This window comes from Callospermophilus lateralis, chromosome 18, assembly GCF_048772815.1.
Source record: "Callospermophilus lateralis isolate mCalLat2 chromosome 18, mCalLat2.hap1, whole genome shotgun sequence".
Lineage (NCBI taxonomy): Eukaryota > Metazoa > Chordata > Mammalia > Rodentia > Sciuridae > Callospermophilus > Callospermophilus lateralis.
Window position 1 is genome coordinate 53,734,410 of NC_135322.1, and position 23,761 is coordinate 53,758,170.

Sequence of the window (23,761 nt, forward strand, 5' to 3'; positions counted from 1 at the left end):
AGTAAAGAGATCTGGAAAAGGTAATACCTCAAAGAAATAGACTTTTAGAAGTATTTGCTCTGAAAAAAGCAATTTTTTTTTCCCTTACTACTTGTCTACCCTTGGTCAAGTCTACTTCTGGCTCCAATTGGTGCTTGTCCCATGTACACCAGAGTTCCATTCTTTTGGTACTGGGGATTGAACCCAGGGGTACTTGACCATTAAGCTATATCCACAGTCCTTTTTTATTTTTTATTTTGAGACGGGGCCTTCCTAAATTGCCGAGGCTGGCCTTGAGCTTTCAATCCTCCTACCTCAGCCCCCAGAGTTGCTGGGATTACAGGTATGTGCCACCGTGCTGGGACACCAGAGTTCTTGCTGGAAAAAATGATCTAATAAACACTGAAATGGAAATCCAACTACACTGAGTAGCTTTCTTTCTTTTTAAAATTGGTTCTGGGGATTGAACCCAGGGTGCTTAACTGCTGAAGCATATTCCCAGCCCTTTTTATGTTTTATTTTGTGACAGGGTCTCACTAAGTTTCTTAGGGCCTTGTTGAATTGCTGAAGCTGGCCTTGAACTTGGAATCCTCCTGCCTCAGCCTCCTGAGCTGCTGGGATTACAGGCATGAGCCACTCTGCTTGGTTCACTAGCTTTCTTGAAAATAATTTCAAGGTAGAAGGAAAACCCAGGTGCCAATGTAAGAACTTTTTTTCCACCTTATACCAGACTTGGGGAGAGACACAAAATCATTTTACTGCATTATGAAACCAATACGTGATTGCTTGGAGATTAGAATTTTGATATATGCAAAGTAATTAAGGGAGAAAATATTGACTATACTTTTACAGAAGAAATAACTTGGGGTTAGAACTTTCAAGAATCAAATTTTGTCTTAGCATGTAAAATATCTCCAAATGCATAAATATATCTGCTGAGGACACTGGCTGCCCTATTAGATCTCAAACTCTCTTAAAACATTCTAGGTTTAGATGAGGCAAGCTGAAGCAATGGATAATGAGATACAATCTTTACCAACTACACAAAGGTCAAGAAATTCAGGTTTTTGCTGTTTAGTTTCTTACAAGTTGCTTACCTGTAAGAGGAAACCCTAAAAATCCAGAAGTCTAGAAGGCTCCTAGGGAAATTCAAGAGGGATTAATGAGAGTTCTTTTTGGAAAACTGAGTGAATCTTAAATTTGGAATTTCAGAATTATAAAATCTGAATTCATTCCTATTATATGTTAGGCACTTTGTATGCATTACTCAATTTTCATAACTGCTAGGCAGATATTAATCTGTTTCACAGTTTAAGAACCAAAAGCTTAGATCAAGCAATTCTAATAATGGATAGAGCTGAGATTTGGAATCAGGCTGACGACAAATTTGGCCCACTGAATACAAAACTACCATCACCCCAGGAACAACAACAACAAAAAAATGTTAACTTTTGAAAGATTTTTCTGAATTAGCATTGCAAATAATAAAATGGCTCACAGATATTACTGCTTGAGGCCAAGAACAGAGTTCCACAATTTTACTACATGAGAAAAGGGAACTGAAATGTGGCTGGGAAGGTGAGTGACGTTTTGTACACGAGGTTGTGGAAGGTCTTGAGCACCTCCAGTTAAAGGAGAGAAATACTGCTAAGACGAGTATTTTTAACAGTTGGTTCAATGACTTTGAAAGTGGGGGTGGTAGGCCAGTTTTGGAGTAGAAAGAGAAAACATCTCTGAGAGGGAAGTTCCAAGAGTCACCTTCGCAGTAGGGCTGCTTCCCGTCGCCAATTAACAGGTGCAAGCCCCACCTGCCCCTTCTTCGACCACTACTAGGAGAGCGGTTAGCAGCAAATCCCTCTCCCTATGCCCTAGCCTCCAAATCCAGTGTGACTGGCAGCGGAGGCCCACTCTACAGTGATACCAGGTTCCGCCCGCCCAGTGCTCCGCCGCCCGCAGATCGGGATGTAGCTCCGCGGCGCGGGGTCGCGCCGCGCCCGCAGCTACGCAAGTCCGGCGGAGATGCGGGGGGCGGGGCCCGGGGCGGGGCCGCGGGGGGCGGGGGGCGGGGCCGCCGGCTGCTCGCGCGCGCGGCCGAGCCTCGCGCGCTGTCGCGCCGGCCGGGCGTCCCTGTGCAGCCTCGGCCGCCGATGGGGGAGGTGGAACCGGGGCCCGCGGGCCCGCTGGAGCCCCCGGAGCCGCCCGAAGCGCCCGCTAACCGCCGGCCGGGAGGGATCCGGGTCCTGAAGGTGAGGCGGCGGACGACTGGGCGGACTAGGGAGGGAAGGAAGAGGGTCGAGGCCGCCCCCACCCCGCGTTGTGCCGGAGGCAGCTGGCGACCCCCGCCCCGCGTCAGCCAGTCGGTTCCGCGGCTCGGCAACCCCACACCTGGCGCGGGGCACCACTGTCCGGGGCGAGGCCTTCGCCTGGGGGCTCCCAGCAAAGGCCTCAGCCGCGTCGTCCCCACCGCTGCCCATCCCTGGCCGGGCGCCACCCGCCTGGCAGGCCCACGCCTTCGGGCCGCTCGCCGCCGCTGCCGCCGCCGCCCACCGGCTCCTTCGCCTCCCCACACCCGCCTCTGCCTCCCCCGGCAGCTCCCGGATCCGGGGGCCGGCTGCAGGGTGCTTCGAAGGCGGGGCACTCCTGGCTGGAGCGGGACTGCAAGTACGTAGGGTTCTCCCCGGACACCTGAAGACATCACCCCAGCGGGAGGATGGCGGCGGTGATTGGCCGAGCGCCGCGGTGTGCGCGGGCTGCGCCGGGTGGAGCGGCACACTCTGCCCTCGGGGCTTACTATCCAAGTTCCGACCCAGAGCCGGGCTCCGAGACGCGGCGGGGGAGGCGGCCCGCCCCGCCTGGAGGGAGAATCCCGGGAGGAGCTGCTTCCCGGGACTCGCTGGGCGTGTTGCAGAAGGGAGGAGGGGCTGGACCGAAAGGGGCATTCCTGCCGGGTTGACAGTCCGGGGAGACCGTAATGGGAAAGCGGTTATGCAACAGGCAGCTAGCGGGGTGTTTTGGCAGGAATCGGGGAAGTAGGAGGATATGAAAACATGTAGGCAAGGGGTGAGTGGAACCTTGAAGGTGATGACAAGAAGTTTTAATGCAGAAGGAATACAGAAGGCTGGGAGGGAACGGTAACGAAGTCTAAGGGGAGAGGTTGTGGGAGGCTAACTGGGTGTTCTCTACTAGCATTTGAAATAGTTGTGGAGAAATTTTTCTGTAGGTCAAATGTGTAAACTAGAAGTCCTTCCAGTGGTGGAATGAAATTCCTCTAAGACTTATCTAGAAGAGGGATCGGCGAGATTTAAAACTTGCCAAGGGGAGGAAAGATCTGATGTGTTACAAAAATAGCTTGGAAAACAATGAAAATACATGATGTTAAAAACTACATTGTCATAATTGTTAACGTTGTCTTGAACATATTTTTTCTTTAAGGTTTTTGGTAAGACATCACAAAAATGAGAAAAAATTAGATTTCATGGACCTAGTGACTCCATGAAGTATCATAAACCAGTTCTCTAAAATGTTAAACATTGTTTGTTAAGTTTTTAATGTGGTGACTTAGAAAACTTTTCATCATTTACTCAGACTTCTTCATTAACCTTAAACCGATTTATTGAAATTTATTTACCATACATTGGAATACAATTTCCCAAAGTCTTTTGGATATTTAAAACTATAAAGTCACAAAATGTAAATTGTGCATGAATTCAATAAAAACAGAAATTCAACTGATTGGGTTATCAGGGAATGGCAGATCTGAGAGCCAGGTAATACCTTCTGGCCTAGCCTAGAAGGTGAACAATTTGGGGATTTTTTTTTTTTTTTTTTTTGGTGGTGAGGGAATTGAGAAATGAATTTTGTTGAAGACAATTTTCTACTGGTTCCCTTAAGTTTCAATTTGGGGACCATTTGAAAGAGTCTAGTGATCTTGATTCTAGTGCTGAGTTTCTGTTGTGAGAGGCTATCTCTAAGGCATTTGCATAGTTTGATTTACTGCACGTAGTTAACACTTTAATCCTTGCAGATAAATGTGATGATCATAAAGAATAGGTGCTGGGTGTTCCACATACAGACATTTTCTTAAGTAGCAGAGTGGCTGACTCTTTTTGTCAGCCACTGGAAAAGAATGTTTATGTAAACAGATGACTTTCTGAACTGGGAAGAAAGTCATAATTGCTCACATATTTTTCTCTGAAGATCCTTCAGAAAAGATTTCCAGACTGCAGATGTAGCTCAGTGGTAGAGCATGTGCTTAGTATGTATGAGGCCCTGGGTTTAATTCCCAGCACCAATAAAACAAAACAAAACAAAAAATCTTTTCATTCTATTTGTAACTCTTTTTTACTTACTATCAAATAATGAACATCATTTTTATCATTTAATATAGGTCTTCATAAAAATCCAGACTAGGTCAAGGTCCATCTTTATGGGGTTTTGACATATTTCATTTAAACTATGCTCCCTGTGACAAACATGGTGTTGCATGCCTGTAGTCTTAGCTACTCTGGAGGCTGAAATGGGAGGATCACTTGAGCCTGGAAATTCAAGTCCAGTCCTTTCTGGGCAACGTAGTGAGACTACATCTCAAGGGGAAAAAAAAAAGTTTCTCAAATTTCTGAAGCATAGGAAATTAGTAAATATTTCAGTTTTTTGCAATTTCAAGGTTATGGAGTTTTAAAACTCAGTCTGCAGAAGATATGAAGTTACAGCTAATCTAGTTGATGAGTGCCATGAGTTTTTTTTTTAACAATAGTTTTAAGTTTTTATTTAAATAATGTGAATGAATGGTTTATAATCAATACCAATTGGGTTTGTTGTTTTTCAGAGACAGATTTATTTAGGAGAGCAGTTAAACATTCAAGGGAGAATGTAGGCTGTCTCAGGGAAGAGACTTTTGTTGAGGGTAAAGTAAAAAGTATATATTCAAGGGACAATGTTGCCATTGAGGGACATTGAAGAGGGAGGGAGAAGCTTTGGGGAAAACCAAGGAATACACATTCAAGGGAGAATGCAGTCCATTTCCAGTAAGAGAAGCAGCCAATACCAAGACATTTTGATGAAGGAAATATTTTTCCTCTTCCTATCTCATCTCACTCATACGTCCTAAAATATTCCAGCATATTTATATTCCCAGAGATGAGTCTTTATTGTTTTAGTATTTCACACCTTGCTAGAACTCACTATACCTTGTTTTCACTATGCATATTTTAGAGTATGTGGGCACCTTTTGAACTGATTACAGGCCTCATATTCATCTTCATTAGTTAAAAGTGTGAAAGTGAAGCAGTAGGTTCTCAATTCATGGCTTATTCAAAAGAAGTTTTGCTTTCTAAAAGGATCTTTAAATCTTAAATATACTCTTCATACTCATTTGTTGTGAGGAGTGATTAGAGTTGTGCCCTCTTTTAGATAAGTTTATGATAACAGCTTTTATATTAGAGTAAGGGAGAAAATTAAGTGTTCTCAATCCAGCAATTACAGTGGAATCCTTATTCTAAAAGCTGAAGGTAGCTAGAGGATAGTATCATCTGCAGTACTGGTTGCTAAGAAGGCCTTTCCAGCAGTTACCTGATGCTTTAGGCAGTGGAGTAAGACATTCCTGAGAAGAAAAAAGCATTAGGTAATTCAGTTATTGCTAATAATAGCAAAATAGTATGTCTAGATTGTCCCTGTAAAACTTTACATATTATTCAGGCCTTTTTAGTGTCATTGATCAGATTCAGGAGATTCAAGCTCTAACTTAGCTGTTTGTCTTCACAGGGTAGAGTATATCATATGGGTAGGAGACAAATCCTCTGATTTATCTAAATAAATTTAGATAATTTATTAAATAAATTTATTTAAAGGATAACCAATAACATATTTACATATATTTTGATGAGGTAAAGTTCCTTAAGGAATTTAATAGTCTTAAGGGAATATAAGCACACTTACGAATGATTGGTAAAAGTTCTTGCAAAAAAAAGTCATGTGTGAACTAATATAATACTTTCTGGGGGTTTTCTTGACAATTCTAAGATTGTGAAGTTCACTGGGCTGTTATTTAACCTTAGAGAGTTTTTTTTTTTTTTTTTTTTTAAGAAACCCTTTTGCTTTGGACGGTGGCACATGCCTGTAATCCCAGCGGCTAAGGAAGCTGAGGCAGGAGGATCACAGGTTCAAAGCCAACCTCAGCAACAGCAAGGCACTAAGCAACTCAGTGAGACCCTGTCTCTAAAGAAAATACAAAATAGGGCTGGGGATATGGCTCAGTGGTTGAGTGCCCTGAGTTCAATTCTTGGTAGTAGCCTCCCCTGTCCCTCCACCCCGCATGGCGTGGGGCGTGGGGCGTGGGTCGGTGGAAGAAAGAAAGAAACCTTTTGGTGGTTGTGGAATAGTATCTGCTTGGCCTTTCTCTCCACTTAATGTAGAAAGCAGAGCTTTTTTATGTAAATATTACTCTCTCAGTAGAGTACTTGATAGACCATTTAATGTTTTTCAAAGATTAAAAAGTAAAGAATATTCAAAATTAACCAGTAGTTAACCATTCAGTGATTAACATTATTGAATGGTACAAATATGATGGCCCTGTGTGTATGAAATAAACACTTGAAAGCCCATTGTTAATTCTGAAATGTTCAGCTTTGAGAAAATACACTTGATGGCAAAAGAGAGGCTTATTTCCAACTTGTAGCAGGGATTTATCCTACTTCTGTAAAGTTAAATCCATAATATTCTTCAAGATCCGCAAAATGATGAGTTTGCCCATATTATCCTAAATGTAAACAATGGGGTCATTCTCATGCTTGCTTTTCTTTCTTTCCATGTGGGAATGCCTGTTAGCTTTTCCTTCCTCTTTCTTTACCACTTTTAGAAATTTAATTTTAATTTGATTTTAACTCTCAATAATTTAATCTCAGTAAAACTAGCATTTGCTTTGTAGGTATTGCTTTCTGTTTTTCAATGAAGCATACTAGTGAAAATATTTTATTTACTCCCTTTCACTTTGTAGCTTATACAAAGAAAAGATTGTAGGGTTCTCTACAAAAATGGATAATGTTTTTCAGTTTGTTCAGCATCCTACCAGAGTTAATTGAGCTCAAGTACAGATTGGGTATAAATTCCTGTGATGTCAACTCAGTGTCTGCATATAACTCTGTGATACTCTGTTAAGGTACTATAATAAGCTCAGTGGAGGAGAAGAAATATGGAATAAATGACAATATTTAGAAGGTGAAGAGGTTCTGCTAAGGAGAGAGTTGTGTCATTAATTCTTTCAAGAAAGCAAGGAAGTAGAGATGGGTGAGTGCGATGTCTGAATAGAGTTAAAAGAATAACTTGTCACATGAACAGGTGGAAGGATGATGTTTCAGTCAATCACAACGTTGTGGAATAGGGTATTTGGGGAGCTGTAAATAGTTGGATATGACTGAAAACAGTGAAGGGCAGTAGGAAATGAAACAAGAGAAGTATGTTGGTTTACTTATCAGTGGAAATTTCTTTTTGATTAAAGAGAGAAATGGTCCATCATAAAAATAGAACAGGCAAATGTTGATTTATATATTTGTTATATTGGCTGTAGCAGTTGTTTTTGTTTTGAGATAGCTTGACTTCACAATACATATGTGAATTTCACATTCCTACGATATCAAATGCAACATTAATTTTTTGGAACATGTCAGAAATGGAGAGATTATTTGTGCAATATTGTGCCAATACTGTACTTACTTATTTGGAATATGAAGCAGAGGGTTAGGACCCTAGAGAAACTTTAAAATATTTATAAGTAGACATGTACAGGCAGGCACAGTTACACATACCTGTAATCCCAGCTACTAGGGCGCCTGAGGTAGGAGGATCACTAGTTTGAAGCCAGCCTGGGCAGTTTAGTGAGACTTTGTTTCAAATAAAAAGTAAAAAGGGCTGGGGCTGTAACTCACTGGTAGGTCATCCGTGGGTTCAACCCTAGTTCTGGGGATGCGGGGAGACATGTACAAAAATGTTTATTGTAGCCTTTTTTTTCCATCATGAAACTTTGGGGAAAACATTAAATACTGTCAATAGTACAGTGGTTAAATTGCAGTGTATTCATATAATGGAATATTATTTTAACAACTGAACTGGGTATATTAACATAGATATATCTCTAAGTCAATATTGAACCCTATAAAATTGCAGGATGATGCTGGGGTTGTGGTTCAGTGGTAGAGTGCTTGCCCAGCTTGTGTGAGGCACTGGGGGGTCCGGTCCCCAGCACCACATAAAAATAAACAAACAAACAAACAAACAAATAAACAAATAAAATAAAATTGTGTACATCTGTAACTAAAAATATTTTTAAAAAATTGCAGGGTGAAATATAAGTATGTTAAGATACAGATAAAGTTTTAAATTAGGTAAGACAGTACTATAAATATTTATTAATATTCATGTATGACAAAAATGTATGAAATGATAAATACCAAGGAGAGAGAGAGAGAGAGAGAGTGATAGGGGATTGTAGTGGGGTTCCGTAACTTCAACTATATATATAGGAATGAATTGTATATATTTGTTTTAGAACAATGATTTGAACTAACTATGGCTAAATGTAAAAAAAAATATGCAAGTTGGGTAATAGGTACATAAGTACTTTGATTTTTTGTTTGTTTGTTTGGACACTTTACTGAAAAATAGAAGCAGGCCAGATATCATCATAGATGGAAGCACAAACAGCTGGTGGAAAAGAAAGTTATTGTTCAGGTTAAGAATGGGCATAGCAGAGGTGGATGCTCCATAGGAGAAAGGGGATAGTGGAGCAGAATTGGTGAATATAAAATAGATGGGGTGAGGACTGAGCATGTCTAATTCAGTAAATGTTCTAGCTAATAATTTATTTTTCTTAATTTTTTTAGAGAAATATGAAACGCAATGGGAGCAGAAATTGTTTAAATAGGAGAAGTAGGTTTGGTTCTCGAGAAAGAGACTGGCTGCGAGAAGATGTGAAGAGAGGCTGTGTTTACCTTTATGGAGCCGACACGACCACTGCCATTTCAACTACCACTTCCTCTACTGCTTCCTCCTCTTCCTCTGACTTACATCTTGTCCTTTGCACAGTAGAGACACCAGCCTCAGAAATTTGTGCTGGAGAGGGAAGAGAAAGTCTTTATTTACAGCTTCATGGAGACCTGGTTAGGTGAGATCTGAATTTATCTACTGCAATATAAATTGCATGTGTTTCTGCTTAGAAGTGGACTTTAGGAATTTAATCATGCTGGAACTTATATTGATTATGCAATCAGTAGACTTGAAAAGATTTGTCCCTAGAATGCTTAAGATTCTTGAATTTAGAAACTTAGAAACTATCGGGAAAGGAAATTGAGTTCTTTTATTTGGAATACACTAAAGGTCTGATATCTAAATTTAAGATAAGTTTTTAAAAAGTTAATTATTTTGAGACAGGCACTGTAGAGCATGCCTGTAATCCCAGAGACTTGGGAGGCTGAGGCAAGAAGATCACAAGTTTGAGGACAGCCTCAGCAACTTAGCTAGCCCCTATCTCAAAATGAAAAGGTCTGGGGGTATCTCACTGGTAGAGCACCTCTGTTTAGTGCCCAGTACAGCAAGAGAACAAAACAAAAGTTAATTATTTTAGAAATTATAAATAGAATGAAATTGATATGTATAAAATGGTATAGAGTGAGAAGTAAGTCCTCCATTGTTCCCTGTGCCTCAGCTACCCAGACTTTTTCATGAAGGCGGCTGTTGTTACACATTTCTTATGCATTGTAAGGATATTCTGTGCTACTATAAGCATATAGGACCTGGTCTCAAAATAAAAAAGGGCTGGGGATATGTGCTATAGTGCTTAGCATGCTCAAGACCCTGGGTTCAATCCCCAGTAATACACACAGAAGTTAATAAGCATATAGATAGAGTCATGCATAAGTGTGTGTGTTCCTATGTATATATATTTAAAACTAATGATGCTGTATGCAGCACATTGTTGACTTAATATCACTAAGAGATCTTTCCCTATTAATATTTATACAGTTATCATTTATTTAGTGGCTGTAATAGTGTTCCATTTTAAGAGTTCACCATAATTTTAGCCAGTCAACTATTATGGCCATTCAACTTGTTACCAATTTTTTATGCTTACAAACAGTGCTGCAGTGAATGTCCCTGTATCTTTGATGTCCCTTATATGTGGATGTCTCTCTGTAGGATAATTTCCTAAAAGTGGAATTGTTGGCTCAGTGATATGACAATTTATAATTTTGATAGGTATTGTCAATTTCTTCTTCATGGATGTTATATTTCCATCCAAATATAGAAGTACACCCATTTCCCCTTTCTCCAGAATATGTTAGTATTAAATTTTATATGTAGATACAGATATATGCATGAGGACATATCCGCTTATACATAGAAATGATTGTTGGGCCTCAAGCATGCGAGGCAAGCACTTTACCACAAATTATAACCCAAACCCCTTGACTGTGTTTAGAGAATCATAAAGTTAGCATTCCAAAGTCAATTCTTTTCCAAGGCTAGCTTAAGGCTAGCAAAACTGAGGAATTTTGGTATTTCATTGTTTTATGTTTCATTTCTCTTATAATAAGTGAAGTTGAGTGGATTTCCACAGATTTAAAAGCCATTCATATGTTAAATGTTTTATATAAACATGAAGAAAAAGTCTTATAGTCTTATATTGTGCATATGAATTCTTTGAGTTTTTTTTTTTTCTTTCCAAATCACCATTAATTCTTAGAATTAGACAACATCAAATAAGAGTTCTTTAAATGCCTGACCATAGGTGTTTGGTGTTCCTCCTTCCCTGTAATAAAGAAATGTCTTGAATTCAAAGCTGTGGGTGGATTCATTACTATTGAAAGCGAGAAGGGAAGCTCCCACTTACACCTTGAAAGTGGTAATAATAGTAGCACCTCTAGCTGAGCTAAAATTGATGTCCTTGTAAAGGTGTGAACTGGAATTTACTGTGTATTTCTTTTAGAATTTGGACTAATTCTTGAAAAAGTAGATTAGCATTTGAATGTTTTCCTTGTTCACAGTTAACTACATTTCCTAAATCCATTTGTATAACAAAAGGATCAGACTAAGGGTGATCCTTAGGCTTTTCTAAATCTTAACGCTGATTCTGATCTAATTTTATCAGGTGAAAAGCCTTGACCTAGATAAGAGCTGCTAGTGATTGATTGAGTTCACTTATTTAAGCATGTGACTTACTCATGTGTTTTCTAATGTATATGTATGCAAAGATGTTAGGAATGTGGAGAACCCCAGTGTTGGTTGGCTAGATGTATTATTAGGTAGTAGTTGTGTAATTAAGAAAATTCAAATGTGGTATAGTTTACTTATGTAAATCTAAATTAAAAAGTAGAATGTTTAATTGTTCTTATCTGTACCCGAGGTAGAATGTTTAACTGTTTTTATCAGTTTATAATAAAATAACCCTTTGAAGATATAATTCATTAGAAAATAATGAAAACACAATTGAACAGTGGTTTGAAAGAACAGGTATTCTTTTGTTGCTGGAGTAGGAGTTTAAGAACTTATCCAAGTAAGAATAATGGTGATGATTATGATGATGATAGATCTTAGCTGACTTTAAGCGCTTGCTTGTGCCAGTCAGTGTACAAAGTGCTTTATACACATTTTTCATTAAATTCTTATAATAGGGGCTGGGGTTATGGCTCAGTGGCAGAGTGCTTGCCTCGCACATGTGGGGCACTGGGTTTGATCCTCAGCACCACATAAAAATAAACAAAATAAAGATATTATGTCCATGTATAACTAAAAAAAAATTAAAATAAAAAATTATTTATAATAATTCCAAGGGAGGTAGTCTCATTTCTTTTAGGTGAGGAAGAGACTTTGAGAGAAGTCCAGTTACCTGCTCAAGGTCAGGAAGGCATGACCAGGCAGTTGAAATACCTAATATTCAAGGTAGATGATAGACTTCCTTTTTTCTAATGAAGATCCTGCAGGAGAGGAGAAGCTGCCACAGCAGCTCCTTTTACTCAGGTTTACAGCTTAATCATGCCTGTTAGTGAAAGTAAGCCTGCCCATCACTAACAAACCACAGTGTGCCCCCAACCCCATTTACGTGGTGGCGGACAGGTTTTTTTGATTGTCATAACTACTGGGGAGAGTCACCAGCATTTAGATTTAGAGGGTAAGGAATCGAGAGGCTTAGGGTCTTCATAGTGTAGGATAGAAAAGAATTGTCCTATACCAAAAGCCAGGAACTTCCCATTGGGAATTACTGGTTCCATTCCCTTCCCTCCCCACCCCACCCCTTTTTTAAAATTAATGTGAAACAGACCTAGAGTCCAGGTTGAAAGTGCGATCCTCAGGCTGGCTTGTGGTAGAGCTGTAGTTAGAACACCCACATCTAACCACCCAGTCTATTCCTTGGATTATTCTTTGTGACCCTTTCTTTTCTATTGAACTGTCAAGTGATAAATGATACTGTAGTAAGGTTAGCGTATCATTGCCTTCTGTCTGAAGGGTTGTAAGGAGATCATATGTAATAAAATGGATTGACCTTTGATTCTTAGTCATCAAAATGACTTAAGATTTCTAAGTGTTTGATAGCCATCTTTAAGATAAGCTGAGAACTAATAGGATATTTATAGCAGATGATAATACTCTTGCTATTTGGGATTGAGTTCTAGGTCCCTTTTCTGTCATTGACTTGTTGGGTAACTTCTGAGTCAGCAAAATTTTGTTTACAGTGCGCATGCACGCGCGCTTTTTTTTCTTTCCCTTCTTGCCATCCTGGGGATCAGACACTTGGCTTTGCACATGTTGGTCAAGTGCCGTACCACTAAGCTACAATCTCAGCCCGATTTACCATATTTTGAACTGAACTGATTACCCATGAGTACGGGAGAATGAGTTTTTTTTTTTGTTTTGTGCTTCATTCATATTTTTGTACTACTGAAAAAGCTGCAAAAGAATGTATTATAAATACAAAATTGGAATATAAATAATTTATTTTGAAATAATTTTAAAATATTTTAATACTTCTGAAATCAGCATGTATCTTACTGTTTATGGTAGGTCACAATTTAATTGAGTGTTTTTTCTTCCTTAATGGTTATTCTGACACCATAGGGTTTACTGCAGGGTATTCTGACACTGATCACCAGGGTTAATGTTGACTTCAAATATTAAAGGGCATGGTCCTGCTGTGTGTGATGTTGCACGTCTGTAATCCAACCTACTTAGAAGACTGAGGCAGGAGGATCCTAATTTCCAGTCCAGCCTAGGCAACTTAACAAGATTCTGTCTCAAAATAAAAAATGAAAAGGGAGGGGGATGTAGTTCAGTACCAGTACCACTGGGCTTCAGTACCCAATACTGCTAAAAATAAATAAATAAATAGAGGACATGGGTCCTATTAAGATTGCCCTATTCCAGCTGCTCTTTGAGGGTCTCCAGGCCACTTGTATTTCTGAGTAATTGTTTACAGATTTGGAAGTTCCTACAACCCCCTTGGATTCAATAATTTGGTGAAAAGACTCACAAAACTCAAAAAGTTCTGTACTTACAGTTACAGTTTTAATATAAGAATACAAATCAGAATCAGCCAACTGAGGAGATATAGGGTGAAGTCTGGAAAGTCCCCTGTGAAGAGCTTCTGTGCCTTCTCCCATTGAATCTGGGTCTGTTACCCCCTGGCACTTCACCAATCAGGAAGCTTTGCTGAACTTCAACAAATGTTTATTAGGGCTTCATTACAAAGCCGTGGTTGCTTGGATCATTATCTATGTGCCTGAACTCAATCTCCAGCTCCTTGGTTTCCCTACCCAGGTCTAGTTGGCACCAATCCTCAACCTTTCGTGACTGGCTCCCATCCTGAGTCACCTTGTCTCCTAGCTAGTAACCTAGCATTGGGGGGGCGGGGGTTTAAGAAACTGTCAATAGCAAAGACACTCTTCATTCAAGATTTAGAATCTATCTCCAAGGAACCAGGAACAAAGGACAATAATGGTGCATAAAACATAGTGTATCTTTCAAATGATGGTATATTAGTCATTATAAAATAATGGTAATTTTAAAACAACCTTTTTAGGTTCCATGGTATGGCTAAGTTGACATATGAAGTGTTTTGAGCTCTCTTCTACATAAATTATTTTAGTTGCATAAAATAATGTTTGTCTAAAAGATGATTGATTTTGTAATGAAACTGATACAAGTTCAAAGGCTGATGTCATTATGTACTAGTTGTATGACTCTGAATCTTGTGACTCTCCCAACCTCATTTTTCTTATTTGCAAAATAGCCATGGTTTTGTAATATTTTAAATACCTTCAGCACAGTGTCAAGTGTAAGTATCTGTATTATCATTTGAATTTTTCATGGTATTGTTGATTTAACATTTGCAGATTTTATCTTTGTAGGTAGAAAGGAATTGAGTTTTAATCCGAATTTGATGTAGGAATGCCACAGTGTTTTTTTGTTAGGTCTTTGATACTATGTGTTACTCCATGAATTGAATTTTAATAGTTTGTGCTTTTGCTTTCTACCATTACTAGAACTTTTTTTTTTGTGTGTGTGGTGCTGGGTATTGAATTCAGGGCCTTGCACATACTAGGCAAATACTGTACCTCTGATCTACATCCTCAATACATAATTAGAACTCTTGTGAAATGATACTTAGAATGAAATTTACTCTTACATGTATCTTAACTATGTGCACTGTTCAGAATAAGAAATATAGAAAAATATTACTGTTGGCTAAGAGAGACAATCTGCTGTTGATAAATTGCTGCATTGTATGGCTGTTTTTTTTTTTTTTTCATTGTAGGTGGACCTAATACCTTTATTTTATTTATTTTTTTTAATGTGGTGCTGAGGATGGAACCCAGGGCCTCATATGTGTGAGGCAAGCACTCTGATACTGGGTCCCAATCCCAGCCTGGGTGGCTGGTTTGATGAGAAATAATCATATGCACCTATATTCAGATTTACATGGACTATAGTATTGCCAACCTAAAGCAGTATTACAAATAGTTCAACTGCTAAATGTAACTTTTTGTTGCTAGCATTACTATTTTCTACATTATTCTATTTTGCAGTATATAATTTCTCTTTGATTTGTGAGAAACTTAACAAATAGTAAATTACTAGCCTGTTAAACTTTTGGAACTTTGAAACAAAAAATTGAGCTGTAAGCATATTATAGCATTTCCCTCCCTGATACTCTACTCTCTTAAGCACATGAGTTTAATGAGTAAATGGAATTAATCTTTCATTTTACTTGTTTTTGTACTTCTTTAAATGTTACTTATTTACTCATTTATGCTAAATTAATGAGAGCAGATATGGAGGTCTCTTGTTTTTTTTTTTTTTTTTCTGCCATCAGGGAAAATACTTTAAGTACAAATATGTAAAGAGGATTTCCAAAATTTTTAAAAAAATATTTTTAGTTATAGTTGAACACAAAACCTTTATTTTATTTATTTATTTTTTTATGTGGTGCTGAGAATCAAACCTAGTGCCTCACATGTGCTAGGCAAGTGCTCTACCACTGAGCCACAACCCCAGCCTGAGGATTTCCAAAATTTACAGAGCCTTTTTTAGGCCAGGAAATTTGATCATGTAAAATATGTAAATTAGTGTTTCCATTTCTCTAAGTTTTCTAGAGAAAAATAGGAAAATTGAACAAGCAAGCGTTAGCTTGAAAGTATAATTATTTCTTGGTCCTGAATATGTGATCATTATATGGAATTATAGTATTTAAACACATTGAACTCTATCTCCTGCAATAGTAGGGTTTAGGTGGAATTTGTATTATATTAGGAAGATGTCTTGGATATTCCAGAGATTCTTTTTCTATTTCTTTCTTTCTTTTTTTTTTTTTTTTTGGTAGTGGCAATCAAACCCAGGGCCTTGCACATGCTAGGGAGGCATTCTACCACTGAGTTACATCTCTAGACCTTTTTTATTTTGAGACAGTAGTCTTGCTACATTGCCTAGGTTGATCTTGAACTTGTGATCCTCCTGCCTTAGACTCTTGAGTTAGCTGGGATATTAGTTATGTGCCACCATGCCTGTTTAGGTGACCTGAGTTCTAAAAGAGGGTGATAATCACGTGGCCCAATTTGATTCCTACCAGGAATCTCTTCCAGCATATTTCTGATAGATGGCTCGCTAGTTCTGTGAGCAATTTTGAAAGACAGTGTGTTTGACTATTGAGCATCACTAGTTATTAAATTCTTCCTCATGTTTTAGTTCAAATCTACCTATGCAACTTCTCATTGTTACTCGTCCCATTCATAGGAGCAATATAGAGTAAGTTTTATTCTTCTTGACATCTGACGATATAGCTCTTTGCACCTTCAGACTCTGTTTTCAACTTCATCTTCCTTCAGTCATTCTTCTTATTACATGGTTACTCTGCCAATATGCAGAATATTAAAAGTTCCTCTTAAAAATAAGAAAAAAATCAAAATAAAAAAAATTTTTTTTTAGCAAAATTCTACCATTGTGCTGGGAAAATGCCTAATGAAAGCCATAGACCCTTGTGAATTTTTGTTTCCCTTTGGCTAGGGGTTAATTGATGTTTTTTCACTGAAAAGCTTGTTTTCACTTTCATTAAATTCAATATTTATTGATCTTTATGAACTTTATTTCCTTTTGGTCTTTGGTTCTTTGTAGTAGTTTGTTCTGAGTTTATTTTATAGTTTCTGGAATCTAAAAGACTGAAGTGAGTAGCAGATGGTTGTTTTATTTTTGTCGTTTTTGCACATCAGCTTGATTTCTATTCCTCAGTTACCATTTTGATGCAGTTGTTTACATGCAGCTTTGTAGTGTTTCTGTTTCATTACATTTTTCACTTAAGTATTATTGCCAACAGCATTTTACAGTTTTTTAACTATCAAGTACAGATGTCCTTTTTATCTTTTTGCCATGATGAGAAGTATATAATTTTCTTTTAATCAACATAATGCAGTTCTAATCCTAAACTTTTTTAGAATTATAATTGTCAAGTTATTGTGAATACTTTGTACATGTAAGATATTTTACTATATACTTTGTTATGCAATATCTTGTTGTAACTAAATAAATTTAACAATACCTCTTTGAGATAGATTTTTATTGCTTACTCCCATTTTACTGATGAGGAGTTTAAAACAAGAAGGGTAAATAATTATACAGTGGCATGCAGTTGCTAAATGGTAGACTAAGATCCAGGCAGTCTAACTTGTAGCCCATATTCTTAGCCCCATGGAAGCAGTAATTATAGTTTGCTTTCTGATAAAAACATTGTGAGAGATCTGTCTTGCTGTTTTGACTGGTATAGCTAGCACCTTCTGTCCACATACAAGTTGATCTTTTTGTTTTAAAATATTTTATAAGTATTTTATTTATTTATTTAAAAGTCTGTTTGATTTAAAATACAGTGTCACCAGGGGCCATGAATGATTACCAGACATTTTGGTTTTATCTTAGCTTTTAGTGAGGATGATTCTGGGGGATTTATTGGGCTATTCATTCACCTATGAAGCTGGTAGAAATATATAGCATCTGGAACAGTAGATAACCCTAAAGTCTACACCTATAGTTGCTTGTGTAACTTATATGAAGACAGTTATGGCCAAGTATTACCTTTTACATATAATAATTTTACTGCCTTTAAAATTGACCAAAGATTTTCAAAGCATTTTGCAGGGTCTCAGAGATTCTTTAAAGGCGTATTTAAGGTCAAAACTATTTTATAGTAAGATATTAATTTTCTTTTTCATTTGCAGTCCCTCATGTGGAACTTTCTAGAGACTGGGACATGATATCTCAACAGAGTGAAGACAGAAGCAGATTTGAGAATTCAGCTTTCTTATATTAAACCAGTGGTTAAAGTTACAAAAATATAACTCACTAAACATTTTATTTTTGAAAAAAAATTTAAAAAAATTTAAAAATATTTTTGTTAATGAGCTTATTATTTTAAGGCAAATGAATAAATCTTTGGTAATTCTTAATTTTAATTTCTAATATATTAAAAATCTATGGAGTATGCTCCATGTAAACAGAAGCCCTTTGAAGTTCTCAAAGAATGTAAAGAGACTGAGCTGGGTGTGGTGGTACACTCCTGTAATCCCAGCAATTTGGGAGGATACAGCAGGAGGCTCACAAGTTAAAAGCCAGCCTTATTAACTTAGTGAGGCCCTAAGCAACTTAATAAGACTCTGTCTCAAAATAAAATATAAAGAGGGGAAGGGATGTGATTCACTGTTTAAGGGCCCCTGGGTCCAATTCCTGGTACCCACCACCTTACGCCCCCGCCCCGCCAAAAAAAAAAGACTAAAACTTTGAAAACCGCTTGTTTAGTAGTTGTAAAATATGATACTGAAGGAGATCTTGACCTAGAAATTTAAAAAAACAAGTGTATCAAAAGATTAAAAAATTAAATGAAGGGCTAGGAATATAGCTTAGTTAGTAGAGTGCTTACCTCACATACCCAAGGCCCTGGGTTCAGTCCCCAGCACCATACACACACACACACACACACACACACACACACACACACACACACACACAAAACAAAACAAAACATCCCCAAACCTAAATGAAGCATTTTTTATTACTTACCAAATGTTTTTCTTTTTATTGTGTGAGCAGGAGACTGGAACCCACTGAACGACCTCTTCAGATCGTTTATGAGTACTTATCCAGGCTGGGATTTGAGGATCCTGTACGCATACAGGAGGAAGCTACAAATCCTGACCTTGGCTGTATGATTCGATTTTATGGTGGTAAGAGTTTATCAGTGGCTTTGTGAATATCTTCACTACTTTTAAGTTGATTATTTATGCCTCCATCTGCCTTCAGCTTTTTAAAAATATTTTCTCAGAATCTATTTTTGACCTAGTTAACTAATGTAGTTAAAGACCATCAAGCTACAAGAAAAACAAAGGGTTAGGGAGTGAGGAAAGATTCTAAAGTATTAGCAGTAGTATCTTTCCTTTATATTTTTTGTTCTTTTATTTTGTTAATTTATTAGTTATTTTTATGCCTTTGCCAGAATTGAGATTGAATCATGCTTTTAGTATGAGTTATGTTTTCAAGCTCCTGGTAAAGTCTGTGAACTTTTGGATAGCTCAGTAGTGTTGAAAAGTAGTGATTATCATATATGACTTGTTATTTGATGAATGTCAAATTTGTATATGGTGATTCATAGGTTTTAAATCATGGATTTTTTTTGTCGGGGTGGGGTGGGGTACTGTGGATTGAACTCAGGGGTACTCAACTACTGAGCCACATCCCTAACCCTGTTTTGTATTTTACTTTGAGACAGGGTCTCACTGAGTAGCTTAGTGCCTCACCATTGCTGAGGCTGACTTTGAACTCAGTGATCTCCTGCCTCAGCTTCTGGAGTCACTGGGATTATAGGCGTGTGCCACCACTCCTGGCTTAAATTGTGGATTTTTAATTTTGTTTTCTCTTCTGTACATTCCCCACCTGCCAGACTGTTTCTCCATCATATATATATATATATATATATATATATATATATATATATATATATATGTATCTTATTTTAATAAGTCTTAATTTTATTGATAAATAAATATATATTTATAAATATAAATTTTTATATATATTTATATATATATATTTTAAAATACTGGAGATTAAACATAGGGATGCTTATCCACTGAGCCACATCCCCAGCCCTTTTAAAAAATTTTTATTTTGAGTCAGGCTCTTGCTAAGTTGCTTAGGACCTCTCTAAGTTGCTGAGGCTAGTCTCAAACTTGTGACCTCCTGCCTCAGCCTCCTGAGTCATTGGAATTACAGGTGTGTACCACCTCACTTGGCTAAAATGAGATACTTTTATGAATGTATCTAATTCTATATAACCTACTAATACCACCACTAAGTAAAATTCATTGAGCACTAACTGTATACCTTTATACTTATGAATTGTCTAAATTACTCATTATAGTCATGCTGTAGTAGCTACTAAACTGTTTTCCAGATGAGAAAACTGAAGTAGAGTTTAACTATGCTCAATGTCACATTATTAGCAAGTGACAGACACATTTGACCTATAACAGTTTTGAATTTATATGCCTCACTTACCAAACAAGCCAGGATAGTTAATTTATTAATGTATATAATCATGTGCTAAGATTCTTTGCTCTCCTCCTCCTTTTTTGATTTAGTTTTTTCTGTATACTTATTTTTGCTTTTGATTGCTGTTACTGGGGATTGAACCCAGGGCCGCTTAACCACTGAGCCACATCCTCAGCCCTTTTTATTTGTTATTTTGTGACGGAGTCTCACTAAATTGCTGAGGCTGGCTTTAAACTTGTGATCCTCTTGCCTCAGCCTCCTGAGCCACTGGGATTACAGGCACATGCCATTGTGCCTAGCTCTGTATACTTTTTATTTATTTATTTTTAGATGTTGATGGACCTTTATTTGCTTATTTATATGCAGTGCTGAGAATTGAACCCAGTGCCTCACAAGTGTGAAGCAAGTGCTGTACTGCTGAGCTACAACTGCAGCCCCTAGCTCTGTATAACTTTTTAAAGAAATATTTATTTTTTAGTTTTAGGTGGACACAATATCTTTATTTTGTTTTTATGTGGTGCTGAGAATCGAACCCAGTGCCTCACACATGCTAGGCGAGCGCACTACCACTTGAGCCATATCTCCAGCTCCCTAACTTTTTTCTCCCCTAACTTTTTGATATAACTCTTAAACATATGATAAGTCAGTTTTATTTAATGCACTTCATATTTTACTTACAATTTTTGTCAAAGTGCTGATTTATGTCATAATTGATTAAAAGTTGGTTTAATTTTATTATATTACCATTAATTTCTGTCTTTGGGAATGGTCTGTGCTCTGTGGTCTTGCTTTTGTTTTGTTTTGTTTTTTTCCTTTTGCTTCTGTGTAATGATCATTCTGGCAAGATTTTTTTCCTTTTCTCATTTACCTTTGGCTGCAGCATATTAATATTGATATGTAGCATATTAATTTTTTTTTCTTTCTTTTTGGTTAAACATTCTGATTTGCAGCTATCCTGTATCCAGCGTTTAAGAATTAAAAACCCAAGGAAGAAATAAGTTTTGAAGTTAATTCTGGAAATAAATCCATGTTAAGGATTATTATGATTAAAGTCTGGGCTGGGGATGTGGCTCAAGCGGTAGCGCGCTCGCCTGGTATGTGTGCAGCCCGGGTTCGATCCTCAGCACCAAAACAAAGATGTTGTGTCTGCCGAAAACTAAAAAATATTAAAATTCTCTCTCTCTCTCTCTCTCTCTCTCTCTCTCTCCTCTCTCTCTCTCTCTCTCTCTCCCCCTCCTCTCTCTCTCTCTTTTAAAAAAAATGATTAAAGTCTAAGTAATTTTTGTATTTCTTAATTCTTAGAGCATTATAAGATCTTAAGCACTATAAGATCTAGGGCCTGGCTAAGGTGTTGAGGAAGTTATTTCACTTATCACTTATGTAATACAATACTATGCAGTCCTAAAAAGATTGGGGTTGATTTTTTTTTTTTTTAAACTGAAGTGGAGAGTAGTTTTCATTATCAATTAAGTTAAAAGAAAGGTACAGAAGAGTATATAGAATATGTTACTTATTATCTAACAAAGACAAGAAAATATACATTCACAGACATATATAGTTCTTAAATTCTTGAGTGATATGAGAGTGAATGAACAAATGAGGGAGTAAATTCCAGAAGAGGGAAATGTAAATAAAATCTTTTGGTAGTTAATGGGGGGAAATGATTACTAGGTTAAAGTTAAATCTGAGAGAATTCATTAAGACTAATTTGAGGAGTGTACCTACTTAGTGTCATATAACTTGGTTGAAATAAAAATCAACTTGGAATAGTTATATGCTCATTATCTGTGATTGAACCTAAGTTCTTCATTATACATTTTTATTCTAGAATGGAAGTTAGGCCTTAACCAGTGAACTACTTTTTACTCATTGAGAGTTATTTTGCATTCAGGTGTAGTGGTCAACAATTGACTTTGGTGCCACTAGTTTTCTGCCATCACTAGATAAATTAAAGGTTGACCGAATTTTAATATACCCTTAAGAGGATATCCTAGTGGAGTCTATGAGAATACCAGTTTATAGTACTTATATTTGTTAGTGGTATTGATAGGGGGTGTTAGGGAACTTCCTATTAACTTAGAGAAGTTAGTATAATTTGAATGAGAAAATTTCAGAAAAGAGTTTTTTAGCCAGGTATAATTGGTGGCTAATGCCTGTAATCTCAACAACTTGGGAGGCTAAGGCAGAAGAATTGCAAGTTTCAGGCCAACTTAGTGAGACCCTGTCTCAAAAAATAAGTAAACATATAAACAGGGCTGGAGTTGTAGCTGTTACAGATCTCAGTCCTTGCCAGTTTCTTCTTATGTAGACTTCTTCATAGGGCAGTCTGTTTTCACAGCCTCCAGTGATGAGACATATACATATACCTATGCATGCATGTGTACACATGGAGGACTCTGTCTTTGAAAAATCACGAAGATGTGGACTACTTTGTTTATTAAGAAGTGAGTCACTAAATACAGCCCCACTTTATAGAGGGAAAGGGGAATTAGACTCCTTTTTTTTTTTTTTTTTTTTTGGTACCAGGGATTGAACCCAGGGGCACTTAACTACTGAGCAACATCCCCAGTCCCTTTTTGTATTTGATTTAGAAGCAGGGTCTCACTGAATTTCTTAGAGCCTTGCTAAGCTTATAAGGCTGCCTTTGAATTTGGAAACTCCTGCCTCGGCTTCCTGAACCACCATGTCTGGCTATACTCTAACTTTTGAGTGAAAATATCAAAGAATGTGTGTGATCAAAGCTTAAAATCATTGCAAAAAGTATTCCTTCCCTTTCACCTTTCTCCTCATGTTTTTCAGTTCCTGAACCCAGAGAAAACCGCAATTAACAAAAGGAAAAATGTTTTTGAAGTATTCTTTTTGAAGCAAATAGCTTAGTAATCAGCTTTAAATATTTTGTGTGGAGACTCTTGATGAGTCAGCTTAGTTAGAATACAGTGTTAATGAGGCCAAGGTCGTGAGGGCCTAAGTTCAAACTCATTTATATTGTGTTCTCTGGTAATAAAAAGTACTCAGTATCCCAGGCAGCCTTTAGGCAAATGCCAGTTATCAGTTGGACTGAAGAGGGAGTTCTGGGGCAGAAGGGCCTAGAGTGGTATTCTGTGAAATTCATAACAGAAAGTCAATTAGAGACAGGGTCTCACTGAGTTGCTTAGCTCCTCGCTTTTTGCTGAGGCTGGCTTTGAACTTGTGATCCTCCTGTCTCAGCCTCCTGAGCTGCTGTGATTACAGGAGTGTGCCACAGTGCCTGGCCCTGCCTGAACGTTTCTTTACCATGTTCTCTGCACACATTGTTTAAACAGTTTTGTTCAAAGAGAATAAATACAAAGAAGAGAAGGCAGACACAGAAGAATCGCATAGTATCTTTCCATATGTTTAAAGTTCAAAACCAGATAAATCTCAGCCTTTTTGTTGAGAGATGTGTGGCAGTACTACTGTCTTTCTGTCCAAATCTGTTCTCTCTTTCTTCCTTGGTAACAGAATTGTAGTTGGCATATTATTGCCTAGCTCCACCTCATCTCCCAGCCTGTCTCCAATTAGTTGTGCACCTGTGACAACATTTTCTTCATGGCATGGAGTGGAATTGATGAGTGCCACTTCTGTTCCTGATCTCTAAAACTTCCAATGAGTGCTTCTCAGTGTTCTTTTCTGGGGGCTAGGATGGCAATGATTCAAGTAGTATTTGAAATACAGTGTTGAAACTGGCAGAGCC

The 23,761-nt window shown here is 37.6% G+C and overlaps 1 protein-coding gene across 1 annotated transcript in view; it reads left to right on the forward strand.

Moving 5' to 3' along the window:
* The first annotated feature begins 2,100 nt into the window (after nt 1–2,100).
* Nucleotides 2,101–23,761, forward strand: part of Phlpp2 (PH domain and leucine rich repeat protein phosphatase 2) — a 69,326-nt gene continuing 47,665 nt past the window's right edge. The window contains exons 1-3 of the mRNA XM_076838225.2: nt 2,101–2,225; nt 8,853–9,133; nt 18,592–18,725. Coding sequence (XP_076694340.2) covers nt 2,127–2,225; nt 8,853–9,133; nt 18,592–18,725 — 514 coding nt within the window. The 5' untranslated portion in view covers nt 2,101–2,126. The remainder of the gene's footprint in view (nt 2,226–8,852; nt 9,134–18,591; nt 18,726–23,761) is intronic.